Source organism: Struthio camelus, chromosome 1, assembly GCF_040807025.1.
Source record: "Struthio camelus isolate bStrCam1 chromosome 1, bStrCam1.hap1, whole genome shotgun sequence".
Lineage (NCBI taxonomy): Eukaryota > Metazoa > Chordata > Aves > Struthioniformes > Struthionidae > Struthio > Struthio camelus.
Window position 1 is genome coordinate 65,258,733 of NC_090942.1, and position 19,583 is coordinate 65,278,315.

The 19,583-nt window shown below is 39.2% G+C and overlaps 1 protein-coding gene across 2 annotated transcripts in view; it reads right to left on the reverse strand.

Annotated features, from left to right (window-relative positions):
- The window catches only part of BRAF (B-Raf proto-oncogene, serine/threonine kinase), an 87,067-nt gene that overhangs the window by 45,624 nt on the left and 21,860 nt on the right, over nucleotides 1-19,583 (reverse strand). For both annotated transcript variants that reach the window (XM_068945548.1, XM_068945553.1), the window contains exon 3: nucleotides 14,331-14,594. In XM_068945548.1, coding sequence (XP_068801649.1) covers nucleotides 14,331-14,594 — 264 coding nt within the window. The remainder of the gene's footprint in view (nucleotides 1-14,330; nucleotides 14,595-19,583) is intronic.

Consider the following 19,583-nt stretch of genomic DNA (forward strand, 5'->3'; position numbering starts at 1 on the left):
GTAAGTGCTCTTTACAGGACATTTTGTGCGTTCTATCTGGTCAACACATCAACATTTAAGAAAAGAGAATTTCTACGAATTTCTACTAATTCTCTGGGAAAAAAAAAACATGCTGTAACATACTATGTTAAAATCTTAATATTTAGCCTTAACTGACTTTGTTTTATGCATTCTATTACTTCTGAATATATCTTTTTAACCATCTTATTAACCCTCTCCCATGCTCAAAGTTCACACTGTGGCTTTCGATCACTTGCAGAATCAGGTCATTCCTTCAGCATAAAACATCTTTAACTGTTTCTTAGCACAGCTATTAACAGGTAGGCTGGTAGCAACTCTTATTACAAATACTGTCAACAAATTCCCACTGTAGAGTTCAGTTCTGTTGCTTAAATCTCTACCCAAGTAATTGTTCACACTGAAAGTAATTGTTCATAGCATATTTCCCCCTGCCTCCAACACACACATATTTACAAATGCAGGAGTAAAGATTTTTTTTAGATTCGACTAAAATCCCTAAATATTTCAGACGTATGCTCCAATCTCCTACACACAGCAGGTCTGATCATGAACCACTTCTACAGAACCAACAAGTATTCTTCAGCCCAAGGCTAAGGAGTATTTTTCCTGTGTGTGCAGCTTCCCGCTGGATTGAGGTAAAACCCTGACAGAAACTTCAGCTCTACTTTTCCACCAACCTCAATTACTTCACCACAGATACACATAGTGAAAGAAGAAATTCAAATACTGTGAGGGCATCAGCCAGATCGGGGGAAAAAAAGGGGGAATGGAAAGAGCCAGGAAACTGGTTGGGCAGGAAGGAGAGGAGGCAGAAAAGAGTCAGGACAAACGAAGAGCTGGCAAGGAAGAACACTTGGGGAGGGGATCCCGGGATCATCAGTAGCTTAGCACAGAGCAACTGAGCAGGATGGAGGGAGGATCGACTGAACAGCTACATGAGGCAGAAATCAGGAAACAAAGACACAATGAACTACCATGCAGTGGAGAACTGGTGCTGGTGGAGCAAAGCCTGTGCCAGAGATGATGAAACAGCCAGGGAAAAAACAGAATTAAATACTGAATGAGAAACTTGCCTGCTGGGATGAAGAGAAAAGAAAGTTCATTTTGGACAAGGAACGCCAAGGGAAAAGACTGGGAAGATTAGCTGGAAAGAAGCATTAGAACTGAGACAGGAGGAAAAGAGATTCTAGGTTGGACAGCAAACTTCAAGGCAATAAGTATTAAAAGAAATCAGAGTTGTAAAATCTAGACTTGGGTAAGGAAACGGAATGGGACAAGGAAGAGAAGGCAGACAGTGGAAAAGGGACTAACTAATACTCGAGAAGAGGTGAAGTATAAGATGAAAAGGGAAGCACCTTATGCTCACTGAAAGCACTTTCTTCCTCCTCCAACGCTCATCCCGCATAAAGGACAGCAGCGTGCCTTTGCCTTAAGACGCAAAGGTCTGCACCATACGGAATCCAGACCTTCCAGCTCCCTTAATGAATCACGCAGGCGTAAATAATGCCACTTCAGGGGAATTTTTTTTAAATCCAGCTGAAAACAAGGTCTACGAAGCTACAGACTTCCTTTTCAAAGATCATTAAGGTCAGAAAGGCAACTTCTCAAAACTTAGGAAGCATCAGAATTAAGGTCAGCTACACCTAAGCAGATGAGATACAACTATAAAAAAGGTGCATTAAATTAAATTACCTTTCTCACTATCCACTCATGGTTCCTCAGTACTACTTCCCCAGGTTCTTTTCATTTAAATCTGAACCATATTTACGCAACTTGCGATTAGAATCATGGACAGAACGTTTGTTCTCTTCACTGCCATTTGCAACAAGAACCCACTAAAAAAAAGAGATAGGGAACTGTTTTGGTATCTCTTAAAACCATCAGTATCCTGAATCAGCATAACATTTTGAATATGCTTCTACAGATCATGAGCAAGAAAGCAGAAGGCTTAATTAAAAGAACTAAGTACTAGAATAAATGCCTCTAGTATCGATTAATCATTTTCCCAGACTGGTACACTACGGTCTATCACCATCTGTGCATATAGCCCTTCAGCCCCCTTCTTCAGTGCATACCAGAGCTTGCTGCAAAGTAGAAATTTTCCTTGCAAGTAATTTCACATTTAAATCCCTCTTTTGGTGTAAGAAGAAGATGGGGAAAAATCAGGACAACATTTGAGGGGAAAAAAAAAAAATTCCTACCAGAAAGTAATTTTGAGAGTAATTCAATCTTAACTAAAAACAACCCAGATTTTTTTCAGCTAACAGACAGGCTCCCCAAAGTGGCTGTTTGGCCCTGGCTACATACTCATCCCATACAGAGCGAGTGAGCTTGCCACAAAGCAGGCAGCGGCGGAGGTCCTGGCCTGGGCGGGTGGCGAGCAGGAGCTGGCCAAGGGGTTTGCGACCCCCCTCGCCCCGCCCCGGCCCCAGCTGCAGCAGGCTCCGGTCCGCCTGCCAGCAGCCAGACAGCTCTGGCAGTGCAGACAGAGAGCAACCAAAGCGGGTTTATCAATTTTGTCAAGACTTTTGGCAGGTTTCCCACAGAGCTTTTTAACTGAGTCACATCAGCATTTTTAGATGGTCTGCCATAGGAAAATTTCTGACCTAATCTATACAACCTTATTCCTGCAATCTAGTAAGATGAATAATGTTTATATTTTACTGAATTGGAAAAAGTCTTTAATTTTATTTCAAATCTGTATATCTGTATCTATCCATTATCTTTTTGTGCATCTATTTTTTAATTAAGAGGACCTGACAGCTACAACAGCCACTCCCTATAAATTCATGCTACTTATAGTTAAAGGATCTGTTTCCAAACTCGGACCACTGAGGATTATATACCTAATACTTGTAGACCAGAAAAGGTTTAGTTGTTTATAAAAATGAGTAGTTGCTTCAGCAAACAACTTTCTAAAACAAACGGCACAAGAGATCATGGGCTATACAAAACTAAGGAACAGCACGCAATATACACTGCAAGATGTGTTAAGCATATGGTTTAATAAGAGAAAGTAATTCACTCGTGCACCTTGAATTGAGCAAGTAATAGTTCAGGAAGATACTAAAATACAAGCCTAACTTCGCAAATGTGAAGCTCCAAGGAAATTAGTGAAAATTATTCCAGTGCCTCTAAACATTCTCAAACCACAGCCTTACTATCTAAACAGATTCAACAGAACTATGTCACTTAGTTTCCTTATTTCTTTTACTCATGTAAACTATTTCTATGGACACTAAGTGTTCCTACCAATATTGCTGATTCATATTTAGTACTGCAGCCACAGGCATTTAAGCAATGCATAATAAAACATGTATTTCTCTAAAACGGGTCATTTCTGATTCAGTAAGAAATCAGGGCTACATCCCTAAGTAAATCTTACATCACTTCTCTCATGTCAGAGAAGAAACTCTGCCATAATCTCAATAAATTAAAAATTATACTAGTGCAGTCTACAATATTTTATAGCAATTTGTAGAGACTGCCAAATACTTAAAACATCACTGAAAGGGTATTCTCTGAAAGTGGAGATGCTGGACAGCTCAGAATATCTAGCACTGTAATTCTCAAGAATACTTTGCTAGTTCAGTTCTTTTTCTAGTCCAGTATAGTAGTTCAGCTCACTTTTGTCAGGTTTTATGTAGTTAAATACCTTAGAGCTTCAGTAGAATCATAAACAATTAATCAGAGTATGGGGTACAACAGCCAGAATATTCTAAAGAGTTATAGGTTTTGAAATACCATTTTGAAGTGCTGGTTTACTTACGTTAACACACACGCATAGTACCTACAGAGCTAAAAGTGTCAGCCATGTGCTCATAAAAATTCAACTGTGTCGGGAGAGAAATAAGTCAAGCTATTTCTCTTTTAAGTAGTAAAGCTTGCCTTCCTATGTGTCAGGTTTTCTGGTAAAAATCCTAATTTGAGATCCATTTAGTTTCTCATCTTGAGGGTGAGGGACAGATGTTTAACCACACCAGTCAGCCACTTCTCACAACACTAACAGATAAAATGAACCCCCTCTGTGGTAAAGAGGGCATAAGATGACATGAACGTAATATCTTATATAAAATGAAAAAATGTTCAGGACACACCTGTTCTGGATTTCCGGGCACGATGCTCTGACCAGCTTCCAGAGAAAGAAGCATTTAAGTAGTAGACATTTGTAACGGAGCGTGTATCAGTAAGCCAAATGGAAGATTACGCCATGGCACTGAAAGCTGTTTCCCAAGGAAGCAGAACAGAACGTAACCATTTTACTGTTCCATCAAACACATCCTGTCTAGCTTGCAGAGACATCAGTTACCAGCACTCGTGCCTCCAGTGTGATTAAGGAGTACTCATTTGTTCAACAGAATGGAATAATTTACGTTAGCAGTATAAAAAAAAAAAAAAAAAAAATCGATAAATAGTTTGGTCAAAAATATACCAACCTTAAACCACACAGAATCAAACCTGTGTTTAGTTAACAGCAGATTCCACAATACCATTTTTCAAGCTTTCAAGAAATAGCTCCCAAACCGTGGTTGGAGAAACGGCAGTTTTTTGTAAGGTTATACTAGACAGCTCGATCACGATTTCGTGAATACCAGTACAAAAAGTTTTAAAGGATGACATGACAGTGATCCATCACTCTAAGTTTTGAGAACACGGCTTTAGACTTTAGACTCGAGAGAAACGCTCATCCTCAAATATATCCAGAGCCGCTATATGAGAATAAAAACCCAAGGCTTTGACATATCTGCTCTTCCAAGCGACAAAAAAGTTCACTGGCTGCTCTCAAAGCCAAGCTCCAAACGTATTAGAAGTCTTAGTTATAAAAGGGGCAATAAACCTTACCACAGAAGGCCTAGATTTCACAACCCTCTCCAAACTGTTGTAACTGATCTTAAAAAATAAATGAGTATTTTTATAGCCAGGTAGCATACAGATTTGCTATGAAAATTAAAGCTTTAGTCAGGTAATCTACCTCAATGACACAAAGGCAACGAACTTAAGTATGATCACACATGGAATTAAAGCATTTATTTTGATTATTTTCAGATGTCTCATTATTATTCAATTTCATCAAGTGTCTGCTACTATGTTATGAGGTGAAGGAAACAGACTGCAAATAGTATCTTCTCTCTCTCTTTTTTTTTTTTTTAAAAAGACAGACTTTCCATCTCTTAAAGTAAGAATTCATAATGCCAGAATCAGCCTTTTATAGAAAGCTTTTTTACTCAGCTGCCCCTGCACTCACTAAGCTCTTCTCACTTGAGGATTACTCTTAAAAATCAGTGACCAATCCTAAATGAAGCATTTCAGAGTTTAGTCTTCTATAGAACTGCTCTTCACCTTGCTTCGCTAAACATATCCAAAGTTGTGTTCTTCAGAATTCCTTAGCTATGATGAAGGACTCAAACAAGGCAACTGTAAAGTCCATTTCATTGAACAACTCCTGTTTTAAAATAAAATCTTATTTGCTTATTAACAGCCTCAAAAGGGGTCTTCCACAGTTAAGCTTTTGCCCAAAGAAAACTGGTAATTCAGTCTTTCCTTTAATTGTGTCTTTCAGGAATAGGATAGACAGGCCAGTAGCTCTGCCTGAAAACCCCAAGTATTTAAAACAACAAAAAAAACACAAAGTAAAGTTTAGCAACACATCCTACTGGTCTGTTCTTATCAAGTACGTAATCTCAAAGCATTCAAATACATCCAGTAAGTATTCATTAGCATAGGCTACAAATGAACTCCACTTTCACTGCATGTTTGATATGACATGGGAATTTTTAAATTGTTTTTGATCAGGGAGAACCTAATCATGTTAAGCCAGGTGTGTAATTAAAAGCAAGAAACTAGTTTATTCAGCTGCCTGAAAGTCCTCTCTTGGAATTTTCCTTATACTTGGCAGGTGAAACTGGTAGGACTTGAATGCCTATAGAAATCCAGTGCTTACTCCTGAGTAAGCTTGAGGCACAAACTCGCAGCACAAACTGCGGAAAGTAAGAAGCACGTCTCAGGTCAAAAGAAATGTACTGAGCATCAGATTTAAAAACAGAACATTTGAAGAAACCAAGTTGTGCACACATGATGAATTAATTCATGCAAAGAATTCAGATAGGGTAAAAATATCTGATTCCTCCAGGCTTCACATCTACAGAGGAGAGGACCACATGATTGCTTGTCTAATTAAAAGGCAGATGCACTAATTAACAAAGGTGTGACAGCAGTGAGAAAATTGAAATAAGAGTTGCCTCTATGCACAGCATGCACAATCCCATTTAGTTTCTCTTACTCTTAAAAATACAATTTTTCCCTTTAAAAAAATTTCAGTCTCACATTTGCATTAAGAACTTTCATACATGTATATACCTGCAACACTTTCATATGAAGCATACCAACGCAGTAATACGAACAGAACTTTACTGGTTCAAATTCACGCCGAGTTTCTATACAAGTCATCTCTGATCTCTGGTAAACAATTTTACAGATTCTGTAGTTGAACATACCAGATAGGGAAAGTTTTTTGGACTACAGTAATACAGTTTAGGAGCTGCCAATGAAAGTTTCTAGACCTTAGAGTTGGCAAAAACATACAATGCTTTAATTCTATCCAAAATCTGCAGACAACTAAAGTACTTGGAGCCCTCTAAGCTTTCCCAAAGCAGGAACAGCATCTGCTGCTCCTTCTTTTCCCCTAGCTTCACTGTCACTGTTCAGACCACTAGAGACAGAAATGAAGTTCAAAACAACTGAATCCACTCCTTATTTATGCTCGCAGAAAGAGCAGGCACTAGAGCTGCTGGAAAGGACTACCTATAAACTCACTGAGCAGAGCAGCAGAGTGCTCACCACCCTTATGACACCACTACCACCAAGAAGGTCAGAGGAAAGGAAGTAAACACTTCCTCTGGAAGCTTGGAGTGTTTGGGCCAGAGAGCAACAGGCTGCATTCAGGTGAAATGCAAGAAACCATCATCAGTCTTATAACTGCCCGTTACTTCTCACGTCTAAATACCTATTTTCCTAACTTTCCATGCTCCAGTGTACCAGCACTCATGACTGCTCATTTGCTTTCAGACTTTCTTCCCACACTAGAAGTACTTGGCTGGAAGTAATCTAAATCAACCAGAGCTGCTAATGTAAGCATGTTATATAATCTTTTTCATAAATTACTTGAGTTAGAACTTTTTTCTCTTCGTTCCCTTCACTCCTACTAGACTTCACTACGTTGACAGAAACCTCCTAACATTGTTAACTGCGTTCATGTCTAGTTTCATCCATCTGTTGTACCAGGGCCTTGTATTAAGTGGCTCTTGTCACGCGCTCTCTTCTCTAGCATGGAGCTAGCATGCAGCAGATTCAAAAACCAACAGAGATTCTTCACACTACATCTAATTAGGCCTGGGGAATTCCTTACCACAAGACAAACTTCTAATATCTATAACACGGGTTTCACAGAGACTGGACTGAAGGTTACCAAGTAGCAAATATTTGAACTCAAATTCCTGAGTGACAAGTGGCTCAAGTTTGGAAGAACATTCAGGGAAAATATACACGCCCCACACTGTTCTTGTACTCTTCTCTAGGAACCCACCTGCGAGGACTGACAGAGGAAGCAGGGCTTGAGACCTTTGTTCTGATCCAGTACAGCCACTCTTATGGTTCTTACATATTCCTCAGTTTTATTTCTTTTGCATGGAGACAGGCTTTGTGCCTGATCCTACAATAAGTTTCATACCAAAAACATCCTCCTAGGGCCATAAAGATACAGTGTTGGCCTTAAAGACCCATCAGAAGGAGAAGACAAAGAGCAGTGCACAGGCTGCAGAGGACCAGAATTCTACACAGGTCCACTCTTCACGGCCAGACAAGGCCAAGCTAAGCATGCAGCTAGGTCCTAAGCCATCTCTGGTGGAGAATTTTCTGCCTCAGTATCCCCTTCAAGCATACTTTCCCTCACAGGCAGTGATCTGATATACTTAATCTCATGCCTGCATAGCTCTAATACTGACCACATGCCATTAGCTTGGCATGGGAAACACACACAGCTCAGGAGCCACAGATGCCTTTCCCAGACTTACTACTCCCCTGATTACTGCAATAGTTTCTTTATGACCCTTCACAGAAACACACTTTGGTCACTTTTCTAGGCTCCCAGGAGCTGCAGACAAACACATGGCAGAGATGTACTCCCCGTATGTCCACAGAATATTTATTCCATCCAAGTCATAGAATGCTTTCCTGAAAGGTACCAAACAACTATGATGGGCCACAGGAAACCAGAAGTCGTCTGAGGTCTATCAAACATTTTGATGTCTACAGTAACTGAGCAATCCATTAGATGAAGTTCCTAAATAAGTCTAGTGCAGTGCATGTAGCCAGCTTTAACAGAGGAAAGCAAAAATTGCAAAAGTTCTTGTAATTTGGAGGGGTGACTTCTTCCTTATCCTAGATCTACCAGCTTAAAATTGGCATTCCTGAGACATGTAAAGATGTATTACCCAGGTGGCTCATCCCTCCCCCCCACCAACCAAAACAACAAACAAAATATCATGCAACTAGATGCAAGCCCAGAAAATGCTTAAAATCTTTTCCTAATCAACAGCCAATCTTCAAAGCAAACACTATATTTCTTAAAGATTTACACTCATTGAAAGCTGTTTATGATCACTGCCTGGAATTCCTCTTCTTCAATTTATTTTAAACCTTTTCACTCTGTCTTCTGCATCTTACATTAAACTGAAATTATCCTATTGGCATCTTTAACAACTTCTTCCCACATCTCTGGATCAGTTGTTTATCCTCATCCTCCTTGATTGCTAACCATCCTTGACAACCAGCTGTGCCTCTTCTTCACTTCATTTGTATGAGTGTCTTCTCTTGTTTCTTTTCTCTCTACTCGTACCTTCAATCGCATAACGTGAAAAAAATTCTAATCCACAATACAATTATCCCAAAGGGCTCTGTGCTCTTTTGGCTTTTTGCACTCTCTCAGAAGTCTCATCTGCAAATGTAACCTCTGTTTTTATGCTGATACACTATAGGCCACTTCCCACTCAGGACTATCTCCTTTCACCAAAACCAGGTCTCAGCATCTCTTTCTAACATCTTCTCTCAGACACCTAGCAGCCAGCTGAAGGTCACTCCTTCTCCCACACAAAAGCTCTCCTATAATTAGCAGCTTTGTTACAATCCACTTCATACCCATTTAGAGCCCTAACCTACAAAAACTTCGGACTCATTTTTCCCTGAATTCTTCCATCCACAGTTTGGATAAGTCTTATTGACTTGTTCTACAAAATTCACAATTGATTGTCTCAGCTAGACTCTGACCAGACTCTTACTATCTTGCACCTCTATTATTTAAACATTCTTCCACCTGGACTAGAAAACAAAAACAAACAAAAACCAAACCAAACAAAAACATCTGGTCTTATCAGGTCATATCTATGCAGAATGCTAGTCTGAAGGACATCTAACTTACTAGTTGAACCATGCCACTGAGGGGAGAAGAAATATACATTTCTTTCAAGGACTTACATTCTCACTGCACTGTTGAGGAGAAATAATTCTTCCCAGAGAACAGCAAACAAAATCTGGTGGCTCTTCCCGGAGGTTGTTCAGAGCAGGAAACTTCTCACCCCCTACCAGGCCAACTACACAAGAAAAGTTAACCTTCTGATGCTTTTACATTCATTGATTCCTCTCCTCTAACTTAAGCTACTTAGTTATGTTTTAACCCTGCTTATTGCAGGCGGTATCAAGGTGCTGACTTCAACTGCTAATCAATGAGCAGCAGTAGGCTCCACCATTTACTGGTTAGGCTTTCAGTGATGCACCTTCACGCCTTTTCCTACATTAGGAAGGCCTTTCTGTCAAAGGCCGACTTTTCTTTATCATGATACCCATGAAGAAACTTGACATCAGCTACACTGCATGTGCACTGAAATTACTTATTCTGATCATCATGGTCTTACTTCTTTGTACTCCTTCAGTTCCTCTCATTACACTTATACTTTGAGCCAGCTCTAACAGAGATGCATCTGCCTGATCCTATATACCAACAGTACTACCAATAAAAAACAAACATAGATGAGTCTACGTACCAAGGGAGCTGCTAGATAAAAATGTGTGTCCTCCCCCCAATATTTCTTGCCTTTCTAGCAACCATAAATGACTAGGAGAAGGCTGTTTAATTAAGTGGAACTGCTTCAGAATACGATCAAAGATTGATAAGGTGGTTGGTTCTCCATTACCAACCTAATCCAAGTCAGTTTAAAGGAAGACAGTTTAACAACTGCCACTACATTCCCGGATAATAAACAAAGATCCCCTAGCACCCAACGGGGTTTCCAAACTCCAGAAGTGGGTCCCCAGTTCTACAGTTATGTGGTTGGAGGCAGGGACTGAAAATATTATTGTGATACTAGGAAAGATTTCTTTCCTAGGCAAATATTATTGAAATATTTGAAAATAATTGAAAATAATGAAGGTGAGGAAAATCAAAGCGTATTACAACTCACTTTGTTGCAGGACACATTTTATCCTCATTTTAACAGCCATATAGCATGGTGTTTTTGGGGGGGGGTAATAGCAGGTACTGCATGTTTTCATAAGGAATCTCCTCCTACTTCAATCCACTGCATCTTAAACTATACTGTGTCCTGAAAACCTATAAACTACCATCTTGGCTACAAAAGCAAATGGCTTAGCTGATGGGCACAAGGGAAACATAACAGTTCTGTTTCTGAAGCCTGAGGTCCTAATTAAGGTTTTGTGTTATAAAGGAGGATTAAGATGTGCACAAGTCTTTACCATTCAGAGAATGAAGAAAGTGTAATACAGCAAGTAATCTCTATATGGCTGCAGTTTGTCATGCGACTATTTGCAGTTAAAACTGCACTGTAAACCATAATTCTGTCTCAATTGCTTTTCCTTATGGAATTTGAGTTTTCAACAAAATAAATATAGAAGCAATAAACATTAGAAAAGGAGTAAACCACATTTAGGAATTTCTTGTACTGCAACTCAATTCCTCAGCAGCATGAGTGCTGTTTCAAGCGTCAAAGTAGTGAACCTCAGCTCCCAGGCCAATAACCCTAGTCACTCAAAGTTCCTATAAGCATCAATTCGCAGCTCTAAAACAGAGATCATTTTCTAGGGCTAGAGGCAGGGGCATGCGTGTGGGGTGGGGTGGGGCAGGTGGTGTTCACCTTAAGGATGTAACTAGATCAAGCAGTGGGTAAAACTGTATTAAAAAAAGGAAGACAGCTCTTTCCCGACCCAAAGCTGAATCACCAATTCGTAGTATCTGCTCAACAAAAACCTAAGCGTATATTTCAAACTGCCTATTTAGAATAATGATTTCAACCAAAAATGGGTCTCTTCTAAGAGAACTGGAGCTGACCTCTGCCTTTCTCTGCAGCGTGTGAAGCAGGAACAGTCTTCTACACCGCAAACATCCAGTAGGACCAGTTTGGCCTCTAGTCTATTCCACCATCTGAGGGACTTATCCAGACTGTTCCCAACAGAGGAGGCCTGGTGATCTCTCTCAGGTCTGGCCTCCTTCGGTTGGCATTACCCTTTAAGTATCTGCTGAATCCTGTCACCTGAGCTTCCAGTCAGCAATCCCATATGTGTATTTCACGTCTGTATGCATCTGCATGCATCTTCTGTTCCTTTATGTATGGGTGCCTACAGACACAATTTCACCAAACTTGAGACTAAAGGAACTTACACCTTCCATCTGCCACCAACCCGTCTCCTACTCAGTAACTGACTTTTTGTATTCCACCACAGCATAAGACCACAGATTTTCTGAAGCTCTACAATTTGTGTCCTACATTTAGCAAGCTGGAAACAAGCTGCAGTGCTACGCTGATAAGGCGAATCACATTTAGACTCCAGTAGAGAGCAAGAGATTGGAGCCAGGGCCCCTCCCCAACTGTAGGCCTAACTTAAACCACACTCGCATCCCATAGCCAGTAAGAGCATCTGGATTTGGAGCTGGAAAACTCCTATTGCTCTGCCATCAGTCACTGAGTACTACAGCTAAATTCTGGTTACAGTTCCCTGAACAAACGACAGAATGTCATCAAACTTGAAAGTTACTGCTTAGCCAAGTCATGGCAACAGAGAAGACGGTACTCTTGAAGTTAATCATTTAGCCACTCTGATTAACTCTGCAGGCTCCTAATGAGCACGACCACAGAATCCCAACCTTCACCCAAAGAACAGAGCTTAGGGATAAAAGCAAGGAAAAATACTAGTCAGGGAGAACAAGTCTCAGGTGTGTTTCAGAGCATACCAAGCTAATCTGTTACAGTCCCTAGAGATCTTAAAGATACATTGGTTTAAAAGAACCCATTTTACTTTGACTAAAATGTTTTTTTTTTTTTGTGTGTCGATAGTACATCTCAGATGAGGCAAGATAATTTTGCACTGGTCCAAAATTGCCTCTTGCATCACCTGGATCACACAAATTCAGTTGCCTCTTATTCCTAACTTGCAATCAGATTTACATATTCAGAAAGTGAATAAACTTGCTTTTGCAAGCAGGACACCTAAAAGAAAAGTAAAACGGAAATTTTTTTTTTGGCAATCCTACTTACAACTAATTTAAAACTTGGTGAAATATACATATCTAAATATTCAAAAAACCCAAACTTGCCTACAAGCTTCATGTAATGTATTTCATGATTATAAACTATTCTTCATACCAAGTGATTCCTTTAAAAGCAGAACAGCTCAGACTTGATAAAAAGCCTTACTACAACTCTGAAAAAAGATTGAGGAAGTAGTAAAAAGAAGGGGAAGAAGAGGAGCAGAGGAGGAAGAGGAGGAATATTACATATGAGGAGAAAAGAATATGAGTAGAAACATACTATATGGCTTAAGAGAAGAGGAAGTGATAACACATAGGAGAAGCTGAAAAGGAAACGGACAAAACAATGCAGGAAACAATATACCATGACCTAGTGTAGGAAAGAAACAACAGATTAAGCAAAGTCAGGAAGAAACCAATGGTACAACATTGTCTACAATAGTACAATAACGGTACAACAGTCTAGCTTAAGGCAAACCACAGTATACTTGACAGGTGCCACTGGCATTAACTGAATATCACCAGAGGCACTGCCCAATTCATTTGTTTCACTGCAGTGGACGGAGACAAAGTATGTAGTAACAGAGGTAACAGGCAGCTTTTGACACCTAAGTTTTACAGATGAAGGTTTCCAGATGGAAGGAAAGAAGTTTGCTTTCTCCTCTTTGCCAGCAACTCAATTTCCACAGGCAGCCACAGTCCAGTGACAGCCAATACCTGGCCTACTACTATGAAAAGCACTGGTTTCTCATAGACACCGGCTATGCTATTTATCCATCTCCCACTTTCACTGGAACCAAGGCTCCTCTTGCAAACTAGCACTATGGAGTGCATTGCAAAAAAGAGCTTATGCTATGGGCTGTCAGTAACTTCCAGTGTCAGTTTGCAATTCAGTGTATTATTCTAAAGCACATACCAAGGCTCTTCAGCTGGCAGCCCATAACAAATAAAAACATCCTACCGAAAAAGGACAACTAAGTAGCCTGCAAAAAAATAACCCCTCTTCCATGACCCCAGGCATCACAACACTGTCAAAACTGATTAACACCAGTTTTTTTAAGCAGTTTGCAGACAGTGTTCCTTGCTCCTACTAACAGCAACTACATCCCTCCTGTGACCAGTTTCCTTTATACAGGGCCTGACACCATCAGGGACCCGACAAGAAGCACTCACCCCAGGGAATGGGGTGAAAAAACCCCAAGTGATTCTGCACAGCTCCTCTCTTTAGCTGCTGGAAGTTTGTACTTGCTGTACAGCATCCACTGCTGCTACTAACTTTGACAATAAGGAAAACACTTATTTTTCCCCAATTTTGCCCTGCTAAACTAGAGAATAATCTTACATAATTAAAAACAAAAACTTTGTCTCTCCTATACCCTCCTACCCATTGTAAAATGGTAGATTACTATTTATCTAACAGATGATTTTAGAAAACTACTTATCCAGGTATTTCAATTTCTATAAAACTCTTGGAAAATCGTTTAAAGATTTCCCTGTTATACCAATAATATGAACAACATCGCTGCATTAATGCTGTAGAAAACATCCAGCAACTCAAAATACCTGAGTTTGGTAGAGCCGAAATAGTGATTTGACTTCCACACACGTGCAGACAGGTTTTTTTTTTTTTTTCAGCTCCTAAATTAACTTTTGCATAAAGACAGCTAGAGATAGAGGAAAACTGAGGTTATAAGCTTGTGAAAAGAAGTTAACTCACCACAGTCCTTTGCTTGTTGGGTAGGAAGACTCTAACAATAGGCTTCTGCGGAGACTTAGGGTTATTCCGTGACATATCAGTAGGGTTTTGATAAACTGAAAGGGATGAAGGTGCTACAGAGAGGCTAGAGGAGGAAGATGATGCAACCGTGTCTGTTGAAGCTGAACTGGAGACAGAGAAATCAGTTCCGTTCCCCATAGACTCCAATAACTGCTGTTCTCTCTGTTGTAAAGCATCTAGTTTGTTGGTATACTCTTCATAGGCCTGTGAAGGAAAAAAAGCTATTTTAATGATGTAGTAAAAAAAACCAACCAAACAAAACAAAACAAAAAAAAAATCAAAAAACCACACACACAAAATCCCACCCTAAATTCAGAATGAACATGAAAGAAAAAGAAATCTAGGCTAATTCAAGTTTTCCATGAATATAAACAAAACTGGGTCTGGTCAACATTTTCAATAGGAGAGAAACAAGGAAGTAGCGACTTTCAATTCGCTATGTTAAACCTTCTGAACTGACAACTAATTTTTCAGTTGATAACAGACAAAAAAAATGGATAAAAGAAAAACTATAAATCGCAGTTTGAAAGCACCTGCACTAAAGTCCAGTTCAAAACTATTTTAAAGACAATAGCAATCTTTAACAGATGTTTTCAGCTACTTTGCTGAATTACCGTCTTACAGCTAAATTTATCATTCCCTTGGAACCACAACTAAATAATATATGCAATAATTAATGAGAAAGCAGAAATTCGCTTTTCACCACCTATATCGGACAACTTTACTCATTGTTCATCATCCCTCACCCCTGGCACTATCCCAGCATTCCAAATAACCTCCTTCAACGGATTTTTTTTAATGCATTTTTGGATGACTTTGTAACAGAACAAACTTAGCTATGTTCTAACTGAAATAAAATCCTGTGCGTTAATTTGATTTCCCACCAACGAAAGGTTATACACATCCCGAATGCATGCTCTGTCAGAGTTCCTTAAACAAATAAGCTTCAGTAACATTAAGTTTGGCTATGAAGTTTTTAATACACATAGACAAGAAAAAGTTTATTAGTGCCAAGGTCTAGAATACAAACATGTAATCAGTATACATTCTGGTTTAAAGTTTCTTTCCATCAATACTTGTCTATTTGCATCAAGAACACTTCAATCCGCATCCAAGTAACAGAATTACTTCTTCAGGAAACATACTAGTAGAAAGCATCTTCAAAGTCTGAATTAGTTAAGGAGCCTGTGTTTTGTGCTACATAAGCATCTCAGTGTTAACCAATCATGTGCTAAACCTTTATAGACAGTAAGAAACAAAGATTGCATGAACTTAACCATCTCAACAGTAACAGGTAGAATTTTTTGACTTAGCTCTCCAACAAGATTTTGAGACCTATGACAAACTGCATATGCATTTTGAATGTCAAAAGAGATATTTACATTAGGGAAAGGGATATTTTGTTTATTTGCTTTCCTCAAGTTCTGTGCATAACACTAGCTCAACTTGCAGGAGAACTGACCTGACAAAAAAGTCTGTAGGGTCCACATGTGGTAGAAGTATTAAAGTTAAGACAAACATTCATGTTTCTAACCCAGGGATGCTGTCAAACACTATATTTTACCATGGATTTATTTCTCCAGGGTTGTATGAGCAGGTTCTGCTAACCCATGATGTCTTTGCAGAGTAAACAGTGATTGTCCCCTTCCTTTTTATGAAGGTTTAGCAACTGTCCTGGAAAGGACGCCCGCTCTAAATTTGCGTTAAGAATGATAATTTGAACAACGATGTCCTCACAGTAGGGAATAAGGAAGAAATAGCATCGTAGAGGGTGGGTGGCGGTGGTGAACATCACTCAATTTCAAATTCTAAACTTTGTGGTCCTTTTTTAATAAAATAATTAGGTAACTTGCAGAAAACTGAGAACTTGTTAGTATTTCTTTTAAAAACTGAAAAAGCCTATGTTTCATGAATTGACCCCCCAAACTTGGTATCCTAAAAACAAAACATTTTCACCATAGCATAATTCCACTAGCAAAAGTAAATTAATTATATAACAGTTATAAATAATGGCAAAATTTGGCTGCACAGTAATATGAGCGCCTTCTACTTCCAGGAACAACTTCCATGCTGTTTGTTCATGTAAATTCCAGTAAAAGCTCCCTGTGTCAAGAATTATTTTCAGTAAACAAATGTTAAGAATCATAAGCTGTTACCATTTCACCAATACTTTTCTAAATACTTACTTCCTTTTCTCATGAGCATTGCAAAATATTATTTGAGCACAAGCAACATTACATTGCTTCAGGATACTTGTGGGCTTAGTTCCTTCACAAAATTACACGCATCTTTCAAAATACTCAGTCTTACACTGTTTACACTGGCAGCTTAACCTGTCACTAACACAAGCTCAATGCCAAATGACTTATCTTAAGAGCATAAACAACAAGCATGGAAAGCTTGGGAGCTCTTGCTAGCTGTGGATATTATACCACTAAATTCAGCATAAAAAGCTCTCCATTTTTAGTGGAGATAGGAGCTCTTAAACGTTACACTGTTACTCAAAGTGATGACAGAAGGTGCAGTAACAAAACATTATGAAACCAGAAAGCTACGATTAGACTTTAAATATGTTTTTCTCTTAAAAAAAAAAATCTTTTTGTACAGAAGAAACAATAGTTTACACAGCAGAAGCGGAACAGCTGTGATAAAGTCTTATTTTCACAAAGATTAAGTACTTTAGTAAGACATCCATTTCAGTTGTCAGCTAGCATCCATAGTCCTTTACACATACAACAGTACCTGCCAAAACATAGAAATAATTCCCATAGAGTTAAATGTTAAGACTATTACAACAGCAAACTGATCTATAGGAAAGTATTTTTAGCTAAAGGAAAGATGATGCCACAGACTGCCTGTCTGCAAGGGAGACCTGCAGCAGCATGGCTGTATTAGCAGTTGGGTATCAATGGCTTCAAAAATCTTCAAGTCAGACAAAGTCCTGTGGGTCAAAATTGATTTCTCATATTCTTTTATTAGTTTTTCAAAATAAAATAATATAAAATAATTTTCCACCTACACCACGATAAAGATTAAACTTAATAGTCTCCCAATGCAGTGCATTAAATTAAAGATTGTAATGGCATTTCAAAAGTAAATGTTGATGAAATCTAGGCTGAAACCTGTTAGGTTTACATGTTCCCAGCAAAAGTAAGCACTGTTCTACTATAATACAATATAAATTCTGCTTTCAGCTTGATGTAGTATCACAGAAAAAGATTAGTTTAACGGTACCTCTGGTAGTCATCTAGGCCAATCTCCTACTTAAGAGGGCTAACTTCTAAGTTCGATTAGGCTAGTCAGGGCCTTGTCCAAGCAAGTTTTGAAAATCTGAAAGGACAGCGATTCCCCAACCTCTGGGCAAGCAGTTCCAGGGCTTAACCGCTCTCGCAACGAAAAATTTTCTCCTTACAAATTTCACTTGATGCAACCTGCAGCCACTGTCTCTTGCCGTGCAAGTCTGAAAAAAGCCTGGCCCTCCCTTTAGGTTGTGAAAGACAGCAGTTAGATTCCTTCTTAGCTTTCTCTTCTCCAGGCTAACCAGTCCCCCAAGATGCTATCTCACGAGCAGCGAGTAGATGGGAATAATCACCTCCCTCTTCACGCTGGCTACACACTTGCTAATTCAGCCCAGTAAGTAGTTCGCTTCCGTCGCTGCGTTCCCGACTCGTGTTCAGCTTGTTGCTCACCAGCACTCCCAGATATTTCTCTGCAGAGCTGCCCCAAAGCCAGGCATCCCCTACCTGTACCTACAGGCAGGGTCATCCTGTCCCGGAGGCAGACTCTATGTTTGCGTTTGCCAAACTTCACAAGTTTTCCGTTGGTCCATTCCTCCAGCTTGTTTATTAATTACTAAAAATAAACTGCCTTTAATAACATTACCTCAAAAAGTTTACTGAAGTTTGCTTTCTCGTGCCATAACCAGGCTATACATTCTATTAATAACATTTAAGAAAACTAGAAGTGAAGCAACTTTAAAAAAAATAATTTGAAACAAAGTCAAGTATCAAAGAACCATCTCTCCCGACCTCTTCCTCTGCCTCCATAACCTCTGGTAAGAAGCCTAAACTCAAGCAGACCACATAGTTTTGCCAGCATCTCCCCTTTCCCTTTCCTCAATCAATTTTTAGATAATATCTATACACTGCAATGCTCTTAAAAAACCGAAACCAAACTTTCCTAGTCTTTGAAGTTAAGACTGTGTTTCCATTTAAAAGACGTCCGACCTTTTAGGCTGTTGATTAAACGCAATTCCCACTAAGTTAAAGTGGTTAAACTGAAGACAGTCAGTACTGTAGGATTTCTTCATTTAGTAAGGCTCCTAGATCTGTAGTTAGTCTAACTTTAGACCTTCCGGTTTTGGTCAAACACACTTACTCACACCTGTTAGGAGCCTGGTAAAAGAAATTAATCTGTATCTCTCGCTCATCCAAACAACCGAGTTTCCCAGTGCCTGTACCTAGATTTCCTATTTCCCACAAGTCCCAAGAGCAGTTTGAAACAATCAGAGATTCAGCATTAAGATCCACTTCACGACTTTACCTGCCTGCTGTTACAATACATATGCTTTAGATCAGCAAAGTGGTGATCTTTTTTTAATTAATTTGACATACTGCATGGATTCTTCCGTTATACAGGAACAAGGAACGAAATACTCTCCTGAAGTTCAGCACCAGAGCTCCCAAATATGGCAAGAGCAAGGCCTCCATATGTTTAAGAGTCCAGGAAAAGAGAAAGCCAAAAAATTATAGTAGTTAGACACAAACCTACCTCTGTCCCCACCGTTTTTATTTTAGATTGCTTCCAACAGGAAGACCAGGAAAGATGATGATTCAGGACTGTACTAAAAAGCAAACTGAGCTGAGAAACTCATTTTGATATATCACTGTCATTCTATCTATGCATTTAGATACCATTTTATTTTGGCGAGTCTCTGAATAAAAACAGCAGGCAGCTTACTCTTTTGTACTGTTAACCGGAGTAACCCTCAGGTACGATAAGGAACCTCACACTGTGCAAAGAACTACTTATAGTCTAACAGATTAATACTGCTAAATTAAGTTCCCATAGATGAAGTGTTCATAGATAATCCTGTATATACAACTACTCTGCAAGAATGACACACAGCACATTTGGAAATTTAAATAGGTGAGGCTTCTTACTTGAAGAGTGGTAAGAGCCTAGAAAGGTTAA